Here is a 12,655-nt window from a genome sequence, read left to right on the forward strand (position 1 = left end):
CATCACAAGTCCGAGACCTAGCCTGGGCCATGACGCCTCACGGGCGGCGGAAATGACAATATCGAAAAGAAATCTGTAGAGTGCTATATAATTGACTGTGGAGAAAAGGGAACATATACTACGCCACGTATGCATTTTTTTGATCTTTTTAGCGTACTTGTATGGCCTCACTGGACACCTTGTGTATTTAATGCGTGTTGAGCGTGTGGTATTTCTTACTAGGGCGACCGGGCTGTGGCGGGCTGTGGCTGGCGGTCCCGAATTGACTACGGCCAGCGCCAGACACCTAGAGTGGTGAGACTTGTTGACCAGGACACGAGACCAAGCCTTTTCGTTAATACATTTTCGTATCGAACAATACAGCAGTTCTTCCTAGCCACCATGAGGACCAGCACAGCGTGCTTACAGTGCCGAACAGGCAAGCGCAAATGTACCCCAGACCACGCAAACGGCCCGTGTAGACAATGCCACCAAAGACAACTTTCTTGCTCACAAGTAGTTGTTCGCCACCAGCGAGTACTCAATTCTCCTCCATCAGCCAAATCTGTGGTTGACGCTGTCAGACATCCTTATTCCACTGAAGTTTTCGACCTTGTAGATCTTTATTTTGATTATCTGCACGATAAGCCCCATACTTTGTTCCACGAGCCAACACTGAAGGCTAGTGTGCGCAATGGATCTGTTTCGCGAACGGTACTCTTGAGTTTGATAGCTATATCTGCCCGGTATGTGTGCATACCGCTAGGGGAAATACTCTACGACCTCCTCCTAAATGTTCCACTCACTTTTAAACTAGATTCTCCAATAGCTCTGAAGTGCGGGCTCGTGGCCCTGGCTACGCACAGGGCTCGAAAGCATGTTTCAAGGCCGACCTTGAAAATGTGTGTATTGAAAATATACAAGCAGCTATTGTTATTGCCAATATATGTTTGGCCGAGGGAGACTCAAGAGCAGAGTCTTTGTATTACAGTTCGAATTACCAATATGCTTTTGGTGTTTATCGAATAGTTTCGAGGCTGACTAACGTAAAATAGCTCTTGCTATAAGAATGGCGCAAATTCTAGATTTGGCTTCAGGAAACGAAGGCGATGATGGAATCACCGGGGAGATAAAAAGACGGATATGGTGGACATGCTTCATTGTTGACATCTGGTCAAGTGGCGGTGGAAGCTTAGCCCGTCAACTCCAAGTGGGCGAACATCAACCACGATTGCCGTTGGAAGAAATCACTTTCCTCGAACTACGACCTGGCGAAAGAGATCTCACAGACGCCGCATGGAAAGCCGGGATTTGGAGCCATATGGTCGGTATGGTTGAGCTTTACAAGGAAATACAAGACCTTCTTCGCTATCTTGTCGCCACGAATCAATGGGACGAGGATTTTATCGAAAGCACAGTCCACGGGTTAGCAGTGCGACTACTGGCATTTGAGGAAAGATTTGGCCCTGAACTAGAATTTTCCGCCGATAACGTTGCCCGACATACTCGCCGGGGCACTGGAAGACTTTTTACAGGATTTCATCTAGGATACCAATACTACTGCATGGTTCTGTTTTACCAGTATCTGGATAAAAGTAGGCCTTCGACGAGGAACGGTGCAGTCTATGCCGATCGATGCAAGTTACATGCTCGGAGGTTTTGCGATATTCTACGGACGGCGCGCCAGTGGTCTGGGGCTGAGGCATTGCACAACATCAACGCCCATATCACTATAGTCTCTTCGTCGGTCCTACTGCACAACTACATGTTCGGGGATGCGAGTGAACTTGCGGATACACAAGCTAGGCTCGAGTCGAATCTGGAATTTATGGTCAAGTTACGCAAATATTGGCCAAGCGTCGAGCTCATGGTTAGTCCTCATTAGCATACCCCGTATATCACCCTTCTATTTCATTGCCAACTTTTCCTAACTCCGATGGGGTAGATCAACCGACTCAATGTCTTTCTGAGAAGTTGTGTCAGATCTAGCTCGAAAAACACTCATCGGTTCGATAAGTGGATGGTAAAATTTCTGCAAGAATACTCCATGACTTTATCGGAAAAGGAGGAGGCGCCTGAAGGTTCACAGGTGCCTCAGGAAGTGTATGAACAGGGATTCAGTCAGCGAAGTCTGACGATGCAAGGAGTTATTTCGACATATGGCTTCGATGTGAGAACGAACTATAGCTGCTGAAAATATGACCTCTTACTTCTCTTATATTATATCTTCGTTTTACTCTTAGCAAGTGCTGGATCCGCATAACTTACAGAAAAATAACCAAATATCAATTTGGTAGGAAAACATTAATCATACAAGGGCCATTGCAAAAAAAAAAAAAATGTTATTTACAAACCACTAAGTGGTTTGTATTTTGGGATTTCAACAATGTAAGTTCCCTGCTTCAAATCCACACGGCCGCCTTGGACCTTGCGTCTCCAGTTTCCCCTACGCTCAAGAATGGCGTGACGTCCATCCCCAGGGAGCTTCAAGGTTGCGGTCGTGCTCATTGGGACCGAAATCTGCAACTGAATACCCTCCCCTTTTCCTCCACGCATAAACGAAACATGAATATTCCCATACGGACAGTCTACCGTGCCCTTTACCTCGTTAAACTCAGAAACATATGGTGGACTAATGTCAAATGTTTTATATGCGACGCCAGTAGGTTTGATGCCTAGCACGTATGCATAAAACCATTCGTAGATGGTTCCTAGCATGTCGTGGCTCTTTGACCGACACTCATCTTGCCAGAATTCTAAAAGCGTCGTTTCTCCTCTTCTGAGGAAACGCATGTATGAGGGATGTTCCTCCTGACGACACATCTGAAGAACAATATCTGGACGATTAGCGTCGCACAAGGTGTTGAAAAGGTAACGAAGGCCAATCTCGCCCGAGCGAATACGGCCGTCTGAGGTATCATCTAAGAAGGCCCTCATGACGTCCGTGCGATATTTTTGGGGGACGAGGTTGAATTGAAGTGCGATTGCCTGACTAACAGCAGTTCTATCGCGGGTTGGGTATTGGTCTAAGGATGTATAATACGCATATGGTCTGTTAGGATCGTCGGTTACGAGGAGATGTTGGTTGTAAACGGTGTGGATACGTTCCGCCCATTCCTTGAAGCGTTGGGCATCGGAATCGAGAGACTGGATCCTAGCGAATGTCTCCAAATTGCGCAGGCACTGGTAATAGATCGCCGTCTCGATATTTGCCTGGTGGTTTCCGAAGGCAATATCACGACCCCAGTCTCCAAGGCCATGCTCGATAAGGCCTCCCTTTCTTTCTTTGGTTCGCATGTACTCCATATAGCGTATTGCTGGCTGATATATCTTGGGAATCGTCTGCGTGGATCCGTAGTAACGAAGGAGAATATCGGGGAGAAAGCATAAAGCACAGCCCCATGTTATTGTGTCATGGAGAGGTCCGCACATGTACCGTATCTCGGGAGCCATTGTCGGTACGAGACCACTGGATTCCTGTGTATCTAGTATATCCTGGAGGATTTTCGTGTACAAGGCCTCCACATCGCGAATATACTGGGTGGCAGGAGCGAGAAGATGCGTGACCTCCAACCAGCCAAATTTCTCGATCTGAGGGCAATCAGTGTGGTAGCTGAATAAATTGCTAGCATAGCTCCAGTAGCAGGCTTTGATCAAGGCATTGCAGTCTTCTTTGTCGGTTTGCATTTTTCCGAGCCTGCGAGATGCGGTTGAGACGTGCTGCCCGACGGCTGAGCGTATAACAGGAAGACCTTGGCCAGATTCGAGAGAAACACCATCTACTTGAATATACCGAGCACAAGTGAAGGAGAAATCGGGCTCCCACGTCTGAGGCCCAAGAACATTGCCAAGGATAAATTTCGAGTAGACACCCGTCTCGAACTCTTTGAACAAAGGGTCTGGCATCAAGATTCGGCCATCTTCATATGTTGTTTCTCCATAACGAATGATAACCTCGGAACCAGCATCCCCTTCAACCTCAACCTTAATCATGGTGGATGCGTTCTGCCCGAGATCGAAACAGACTGCCCCCGGCCTCGGTGAATGCGTCTTAACGGGCTTAAATGTTTCGTGGAGGATGACCGGCGGTTGGCTTTGATATCTCAACTGCCCCCTCGGGCCTGTGAGGGGCTTTGCAGGCGCCCACTTGCTGTCATCGAACCCGGGGGCATCCCAATCTTGAGGATAAGCTCTCCTGTCATGGTTTTCGGATGCATAAATATTGGCAAGGGATGTAGCGCTCTTCCTGATTCGCCAACTAGGATCCGAAATGATAATATCATGTGTTCCATCTTCGTAGAACATATGAAGTTCAGCAAAGAAACAAAGCTCGTTTCCGTATCGAACATATGTATTATCTTCATACATTGGCCAAAAGAACCGATCTCCCTGGTCGCCGGCGTAAAAGCCGTTACCAACATGAGCCGCTAACACATTCTCACCGACTACAATACGATCTGTCAAATCGTAGCCGACAAATTGGACAGTTCTGTGATAGTTTGTCCAGCCGGGGTCGAGGACATGGTTGGAAGCTGCTCCGCCGTTCGCGTGGAGCTTGAAATGACCCAAGCCAGAAGCGAGAGCAATTGCTTTCATAGGTTTCCGAGATAGGTGGAATGATTTTCGAAGATAGAGGGGCTTGTCTCCACCATCCCCTAACCAAACTGCCCGCCATTTGTTTTCTTGATCTTCGAACCACGTTCTGAAGATAAGGCTAGTATGCGGCATGTACGTTTGGTTCATGCTGTATGGTGGAAGTAAGTGCGATCGCGGGTAGGCGGTGAAGAACTCATTGAGGTTGCTTTGGGAGCATACTCCATATGTATCCCATATCAAAACCCTCCAATAGTACATGCAAGTGGATTTGAACCCGGTTTCTGGACGGCACAGAATGTCTCGCTGTTCGTCACTTTGAACCCTTCCCGAATCCCATGCAATTGACTTGTTAGAGGTATGGATATCCTCCAAAGTGAAGGGTTCTGTTGTAACGACGACGCGGTACGCAATTTGCGCTGCGAATTCCTCATCGTTAGACAATACCCAAAAGAATCGCAGTTCATCTTGGTCTATCCCGAGCGTTTCATGGAAGCCATGGATGCCACAGCGAGAAACTCTCATCGTTGAAGGTGCTCTATACGTGCCCATGATGAAATGTATGTATGTACGGGATGAGTTAAAATTAAAGAATTTGCAATATTTGGGTTAAATTTGTGTTGTTGTGAAGGTGTGCAGTTGCTAAATGATAGCGGACGAAAGAAAGAGAATGAAAGAGGTTTCGGACAGGAGAATATGTGATCGTTCCATATTTTTTTCTTTACCGACGAGTATGCCCGGACTTTCCGCGTAGTTCGGTGCGTCAGAGGATAATGTGAAAGTGCGCGCGATAATTTGATAATCGAATCGATAGAAAGATGAAGTTGACAAGGTTTACTTTTGCCGATCGAGCAGCCGGCAGCATTTTGGTTTGTGACACCCAGCCGGGCGCATCATGCCGGTATTCAGCCAATCATATAGCTCCAAATCCGGCGCGATGATGCCCCACACCGACAGAATACCCCGCCGGTACGGCTTTGGTGACATATTATTGGGTTAATGCCGGTGTTAACTTTTTATGGCGTTTCTCGTCTCGAGGAAGGACTTTTCGACCCAGTGATTAAGCAATTCCGAGGCAGCGGTAAGCGTGGAATCCGGGGTAAAATAGCGGATGTTGGGGCCCCAGATTCTGTCGTGACCACACTGTGCGCTATTAGCTCTAATTTATTATCATCTTTTTCTTGTGCGATTGAAAATTTCTAAATATGTACTCGTACTTTGAGGCTGTGGGATACTGCTCCCGCCAGGTCTATAAAGGAGGTAGATCCTCGCCGTCTATGATTTCAAGTTCTCCTGCTGTTCCTACCTCATCCAAACAATCCGTTCTCCAGATATCCTGTCATCTCTTCTAATACTGATATCTGATTCGTTCTTGTCACTGCGAACTTAAGCCCAGCTATACCGCAACAATGGGCAAAGGCTACACCATCTTTTCCACAGTATTCCTAGCCATAGGAGGCTTCCTTTTCGGCTATGATAGTGGTATCATAACTTCCACTATCTCATTGCCTCATTTTAAGGTTTATTTTGAAACTCCAAGTGCTACCGTGACTGGAGGAATTGTCTCTGCTTTCCAAGGGGGCGCCATCCTCGGCACTATCTGGAATATGCTGTTCGCAGATAAACTTGGTCGCAAGCAGACCATCATTTGGGGGTCCATTGTGTCTTGTATCGGCTGCGCGCTTCAAGCTGGGGCCGTTAAAATGGCAATGCTCATTATCGGTCGTTTTATTGCTGGGGCGTCTATTGGAATGCTGACGTCGACGATTCCAATGTATGCTGCTGAACTTGCGGAGGCAAAACATCGTGGCTCATTGTCTGGTTTACTGCAGTGGTTTTTGAGTTGGTAAGTAGAGCATCGTCTCCTTCGTATCCCATTTGGGTGAGCCTGTGAGTTGAGTAGCTATTAAAAAATAGTTTTCTTTGCTAACTGGCTCCAGGGGGTTTCTTGTAGCTCAATGGTTGGGATACGGATGTTCTTTTGTGGACAACCATTTTCAATGTAAGCCATCCTATAATCAAATCGATATATAGGAAAGTACTAATCCCAGTCGCTACCACAGGGCGATTCCCTCTCGCCTTCCAAATCGTCCCAGGCCTCATTCTGATTTCTGGCATCTGGTTCCTTACCGAAAGTCCAAGATGGCTGATGGAAAAGGATCGCTTTGATGAAGCCCGTCTAGTCCTCCAAAGGCTCCGTGGCAATGGATCCGGAACGAATGACCATGAAATCGAACTTGAGTTCTGTGAGATCAGAGATGTCATTGCTGCAGACAGGGCCGCTGGGAATACATCATGGAAGAAGATTATAACAAAACCCTCATGGCGTAAAAGGCTCATCTTGGGATGTGGAGTTCAGGCTTTCGGCCCGTTATCTGGAATCAATGTTATCAATTACTGTTAGTTCTCTCTTTGGTGACTTTATGTTCGCCGGACTATAGAGAGCAAATTGACTGAAAAAAATGCAACAGACGGACCTCAAATTTACAAAATCCTGGACATTCAAAACCAAACGGCTTTAATGATCATTGGCATCAGTGGTGCATTATCGATCGTCTACTGCACAATTGGACTCTTACTCCTTGACCGCTTCGGTCGTATCAAACCACTGATTATTTCTGCTGCTGGACTTGCAGCCGCTCTCGTCGTCAACGCAGCTCAAGCCCAACATCTAGATCCGACAAATCGCGCCCAAGCCCGTTCAATGGTCGCCATGAACTTCCTCTTCTCACTCTTTTACACCCCCCTGGGTATTATTTCCTGGGTCTATCCCGCTGAAATCTTCCCAGTCGAGGTCCGCGCATTGGGTAACGCTATCACAACATTCACGAACTGGACCTTGAACTTGATTTTTGCACAGTTTTCTCCAACTGCGCTCGATCATATTGGTTTTAGGTATTTTTATGTTTTCTTTGTTTTTAATATTATTGCTGTCGTTTGTTATGTTTTATTTTATCCTGAGACGAAGGGGAAGACTTTGGAGCAGATGGATGAGTTGTTTGGTGATCAGTTGGTTCCTCATGCGATGAAGGACCCAGAAGGCGCTAAGATTGCTATGGAGAAAGGTGCTGTTATGGTACAGCATATTGAGAATAAGGAGCTGGCTTAGAAAATACGGAATCGTCCGGGAGGGATGGTTCATTGATCCTACACTCGAATTTATATAAAGGGGCTAGTTATATTTCTTTGTCGTTGAAGTGAAGGTCATAATGGGAGGTCATAATGGAGGCGGACGAGAGTCCGAAATTGATTCACGATATTCAAAGACCAGCTTTAGTATTAAAAATTACAATTATATTTGGAATATTATCAAAAACCATACATATACGAGTGAGACTATCGAACTAGAGATAAGTAATTTGGCATAGTCTATTCGTAACGTCGTTCCACATATATATGGCTTCGGTAAAATAACTCCTATCTTTTTTCACAGGAAAAAGTTGTACAAAAACCAAGTAAACCTGCTTCAAACCAAACAAAAGGATAATAATGACACCGAAAGGGGTTTCTCGAGTCTACAGTAGTGTAGACGGAGAAGAAGAAATTGAAAAAGAAATTGCTTTGGTAAAACAAAAAAGACAACAGCTCAAGGTATTCCGCCGCTTTACAGTAATTCCTTATATATATCTCATGTACTCTCTATCCGCCCTTAGATCTTTCCAAATCCGTCTTGTCCGTTCATCATCGCCGATCTCTTCCTGAATGACATTCTGAATAGGTACCTCTCTACGGTGCCCCATCCGACAATGAGAACAAATAAGATGGTGTATACAATACAAAGATAAAGACCTAATGGGAAGATTGAAATATAAACACCAGGAAGGACAAATGGCTCTGGCTCAGGTGTTGGGGTAGTGATGCTGGAGAAGGCACCAGTCGCATATTGGACTTGTGCAGCAGCGACGGAGGCGTTCATGTTACCCTCGGGGGTGACACCAATGAGCATGAGAGATGGGGTGAGAACGAGTTTCATGATGTTCCTATAGTAGAGATTAGCACCTAGAAATTCTCCGGTTGATAGAAACGGTTTACTTACGGGTTTTTAGCGATCGTTTGGTTCCTCATGATATTGGCATTAACCTGGCCAACGAAACGCATGGTTTGCAAAAGTTTTGGTTCGAATCCCTTAGCATCATCTTCGCTGCTTCCGCTCATCTGAGCCATATTCATGCTCATCCTCTTCTTTAGAGTCGCGGTCGATGGAGTCTGGCCTGCCTTTGCGGCTGTGGCCGAAGTAGCTGGCGCAGAGACTTTTGCGGCAGTTGCTGAAGTAGCCGACACAGAAGTTTTCGCGGAAGTTGCCGAAGTAGCCGGCGCAGAAGTTTTCGCGGTTGTTGAGGATTTCTCCAACGCCTTTGCGGCTTGTTGCACCGACTCATCACCACTGGTCTTTAATTTACTCTGACCAGCCTGAACTTCTTTTGCACTTGCGACCTTGTCTGATCCCGCTACGGCAGCAGGTGCGTTAGCCAGTCGCACGGTTGCACCCTCGTATTGCACGCTCAACGAAACTTTCGTCCCCGCAGCTTCCCAATCTTTAGTTCCATTTGCGATTTTATACAGCCGGATATCCGATGCGAAAGCACCACTGGTGCTATTGTAAAACGGGATGTTGTAACAGACAGCAACACCCGCTGGATCCGTAACTTTTGTTACAATGTCGCCAAGCAACCCTATGGACTCTGCACAAGCGGCTTCAACTTGTTGGTCCCATAGGGCTACATCAAAGTTGCTCTTTCCTGTGTTACCGGTTTTAGGATCGGTGGGAATAGTGTCGACTTGGCGTAGGATTAGGAGAGGAATATGCGCTCCGTCCATCTCTGAGAAGCCTCGTCTCATCAAGGAAAGGATGGATTCTCGCTTGTGAAGGTTAGACATTGCTCCCATCATTGTACCGTCTTCACTTCTGGAATTTAGTGGGGAAACATTGATGTCGACAGCGGAGGGGAAAGGTTCGGCGAGAGCCGTAGCCGCGAGGGAAAGGAGAACTCCAGCGCTCTTGTAGCCTCTCATTTTGACAGAAGTCGGAAATCGAAGATCGATATCTTATTTCGTGTTGCAATTTGTTGGATATTTTTCACACTCAACCCAAAATCGTGCAGCTCCTCTTTCGATCGATTCTTCGACTTCGATTCCTTCTCAACAACCTTCAGTCCTACTTGTCGTGGTTTTTTGTGTCTTTCGAGTCTTATTTTTTGTCCAGAACCAGTCTGACGCACCAAAAGCCGTGAACGATAGTCGGAATGTTATTTTTGTCGCAGCGACCGGCGCTTATTTGCAAAGGAGTGTCTGTGTTGTCTTTGGGTTCAAGGTCGATAGGTTATTGGTCAAATGAGTGGAAGGCTAGAAGATCAACGACCTTGCAGCTTAAGTCGAAGTTGTCTAATTGTTTAAGGAAAAAAAAAACAAAAAGTACATAGGTTATTGAAGAAAGGGAAAAAGAGAGGGAAGGAAAGAAAGAAGAGGAAAGAAAGAGACAGGGACAGAGAACTATAAAAATGTATTCCTAAAACGTGATACTGTGCATATATATGGCACAGGTGGGATATGCATGCCCTCAGTCGCCAAATCCGACCCCATGGTGCCCTTACTACCCCATTCGTGGCGCCAGGAGAGGTCTCAAACTGTTTCTTGCTGTTAAGCTAATGCCAAGTTGCATGTTCAAGAAGGAATGGCTGGTCCTGGCGAAACCAATAGCGCCGGGAAAGTGGACCCGAGAATAAAGAACTGACAGAGGGCTTGGCTTCACCAACTTCAGAGAACTGCTCCCGACATAAACAAACAGATGGGAAGCCCTGACGAGCGGAAAACTCTGCGAGGCCGCGAGGCATACGTACTAACTATCGTGAATCTTAAGAAATGTAAAACCGAGTGGCCTGATTATGAATTGACATTTTCATAATATCCCCTCTACCAGAAACAAAAGGCTACAAAGTATGGCGCAAAGAGACGGCAAAGGGATTTTGACGGTGACACTGTTTCGAAGCTGTCACAGGTGTGTGTTGAGGGGCAGCAGTTGTCCGCACAGCCCTGTCGTGTTGCCGCTCTGGGGACAAACACTACAGATCCCCAACACATCTTCCCAGGCTATCATCTCGATGTCTTGGTTCTGCTTCAGCTCACTATGTCCACTCGTGAATCGAATCAAATTAAAAACATCTGGGGAAATTAAAAACCTAAACAACGTATCGATAGATCCTACGTTTGCAGAAAATATTATATTCGATGCACTGCTAATTATGCTACGTAGATCTAGACCTTTCCCTTGCTGAGTATCTCCATCCTTCTGCATTCGCACCCAGCCGACGACTTTCGTCAGACCTCCTCGGCTGACCTTACCGCTGCAGCACGGGTCTATCAGTTTCTTAGATCCGAAACTTCTTTACTATCGACTGATCATGGCCATACTTTCATCCATCTTGGCAAGCCTTGTCATATTTTTTTTAATGCAATATGTTTCTACCACTAGCTTGATTTCTCGGTTCGGAAAATATACTGAATTTCCGGTATACTGTTGCGAAGCACCGGAATTATAGTAGAATTATATAACTATTAGTTAATACACAGCACCCAGATCCAACACGATTGCTCTCAGCTCCTCTGCGGACAGTTCTTTCTGACGCATGTCCAGGTTCATACTAGCATATTTCAATTTATGTGTGATCATAACCATCCCATTTCTGAAGGCTTTTGAACTTTCGGACAGTCTGGATTTGCTGGGCTGTCCACTCTTGTTCTGCGACGAGTAATATTTGGCCGTATTGGTAAACTAATGTCCCCAGTCGCCCAATAAGATCAGTTGCGATGTCATCGTTCGGACATTGAAATCGACAGACGCTGTTGGGTTCTTCTTCTTCCATGGATAAAGGATCAGAGTCGGCCGTCGAAGCAGATTCTGGCAATGGGGCAGGGACCTCGACTTCCACTTCGTCGACCTGGATCAAGGTCCGGGCGAGGTTATGGGTGGAGTCGAAGCAGTGCAAGTCGGTGGGGGCTAACACTGGGAGAGTATTGGTAGGACCAGGTGTGTTCGGGTCGTAAATATATGAGCGAATAAGATAGAAGAACCATATCCGCAGGGATTCCTTTATATAACTTTTGGAAGACCAGTGGTAGAAAGGATCTCGAGGTAATTGTCGAGATTCCGGGTAAACATGGTGCTACCTAGCTCCGGGGGTGGTCGTGAGGGTTCATCGCAGTTGACAGGTAAGAGACCATAGCTGAAAGAAAAGAAGGCGAGGAAGGTATAAATGAAGAGGTAATACCGCGATACCATATGCATATGCATCTTGGCCCTTTGATTCCATTTACATAGAATACCATGCTACTATATTAAATGGGTGGAGTTGAACTGCTCCACGTGAAACTTCCTCTTTTTCTAGGACCTAGGCCATGTGAGCCTCTTTGCCTGGGCCAATTATCTCAACTATGAGGTAGCTTGAGCAAATATCAAGAACCCTCTATTGAATGGCCTTGAAATCTCGAAAGGTTTATTATCGAGTTATGTTACACAGAGCTCAAGAATACAGTCAATGTGTTGCAACACATTTGACGGCCGACTTCAAAGCTTATTAGCTTTCGAGCTATAGCTATAGACGCCTAGAGGTTAGCTAAGTCTCGTGAGAACTTTCCAAGACTCAAATATATGCCAAATGTATTAATACTGACAGTGGAAGAGAAATTCATGGACTTTATGCGGAACAAAACAGCTTCAGGTCGGAGAAACCTCTTTCAGCATCTTTCATGGAAGTGCCGCAACTTTCAAACTATTACGTAAAACTCCACCATTTCCAATAGACACGCGACGCAATCAATAAGCCGTCCGCAATGCAGGACACCTTATGCTGTCAAGCTCTTGGATGATCCGAATAACCAACGAGTTAAACCTTCTTTTGACTTCTACTCCCAACCTTACAACGCATTTTGTTTTACTCTAGGTTCTTCAACGGTGGCTCCCACTCAGAGGTTTTCCGTGGTAAGTGTTTAAATGTTTTTACACTATTAAGACTGATAAGAAGACCCGTCCCCCATGTCGTCAGCGTGGGGGAACAAGGGCCCATGGGTCCGCAAGCTTTTTCCGAGG

The 12,655-nt window shown here is 46.1% G+C and overlaps 4 protein-coding genes across 4 annotated transcripts; 2 read left to right on the forward strand and 2 right to left on the reverse strand.

The window, feature by feature from the left end:
- Positions 1-381: 381 nt before the first annotated feature.
- Positions 382-2,173, forward strand: DFL_000644 (uncharacterized protein; the record flags this gene model as incomplete). The annotated part of the gene is made up of 4 exons (XM_067635868.1): positions 382-725; positions 797-969; positions 1,035-1,849; positions 1,925-2,173. The coding sequence occupies 4 exons, from the start codon at positions 382-384 to the stop codon at positions 2,171-2,173; spliced, it is 1,581 nt and encodes a 526-aa protein (XP_067495190.1).
- A 152-nt stretch (positions 2,174-2,325) lies between these two features.
- Positions 2,326-5,124, reverse strand: DFL_000645 (uncharacterized protein; the record flags this gene model as incomplete). Its single annotated transcript, XM_067635880.1, has 1 exon — positions 2,326-5,124. One exon carries the CDS (start codon positions 5,122-5,124, stop codon positions 2,326-2,328), a length of 2,799 nt encoding a protein of 932 aa, XP_067495191.1.
- An 857-nt stretch (positions 5,125-5,981) lies between these two features.
- On the forward strand, positions 5,982-7,681 carry DFL_000646 (uncharacterized protein; the record flags this gene model as incomplete). Its single annotated transcript, XM_067635893.1, has 4 exons — positions 5,982-6,418; positions 6,513-6,574; positions 6,636-6,971; positions 7,044-7,681. The coding sequence occupies 4 exons, from the start codon at positions 5,982-5,984 to the stop codon at positions 7,679-7,681; spliced, it is 1,473 nt and encodes a 490-aa protein (XP_067495192.1).
- A 540-nt stretch (positions 7,682-8,221) lies between these two features.
- DFL_000647 (uncharacterized protein) lies at positions 8,222-9,585 on the reverse strand (the record flags this gene model as incomplete). The annotated part of the gene is made up of 2 exons (XM_067635904.1): positions 8,222-8,552; positions 8,609-9,585. 2 exons carry the CDS (start codon positions 9,583-9,585, stop codon positions 8,222-8,224), a joined length of 1,308 nt encoding a protein of 435 aa, XP_067495193.1.
- Between the last annotated feature and the right edge of the window lie 3,070 nt (positions 9,586-12,655).

This window comes from Arthrobotrys flagrans (assembly GCF_004000055.1).
Source record: "Arthrobotrys flagrans strain CBS H-5679 chromosome Unknown unitig_15, whole genome shotgun sequence".
Lineage (NCBI taxonomy): Eukaryota > Fungi > Ascomycota > Orbiliomycetes > Orbiliales > Orbiliaceae > Arthrobotrys > Arthrobotrys flagrans.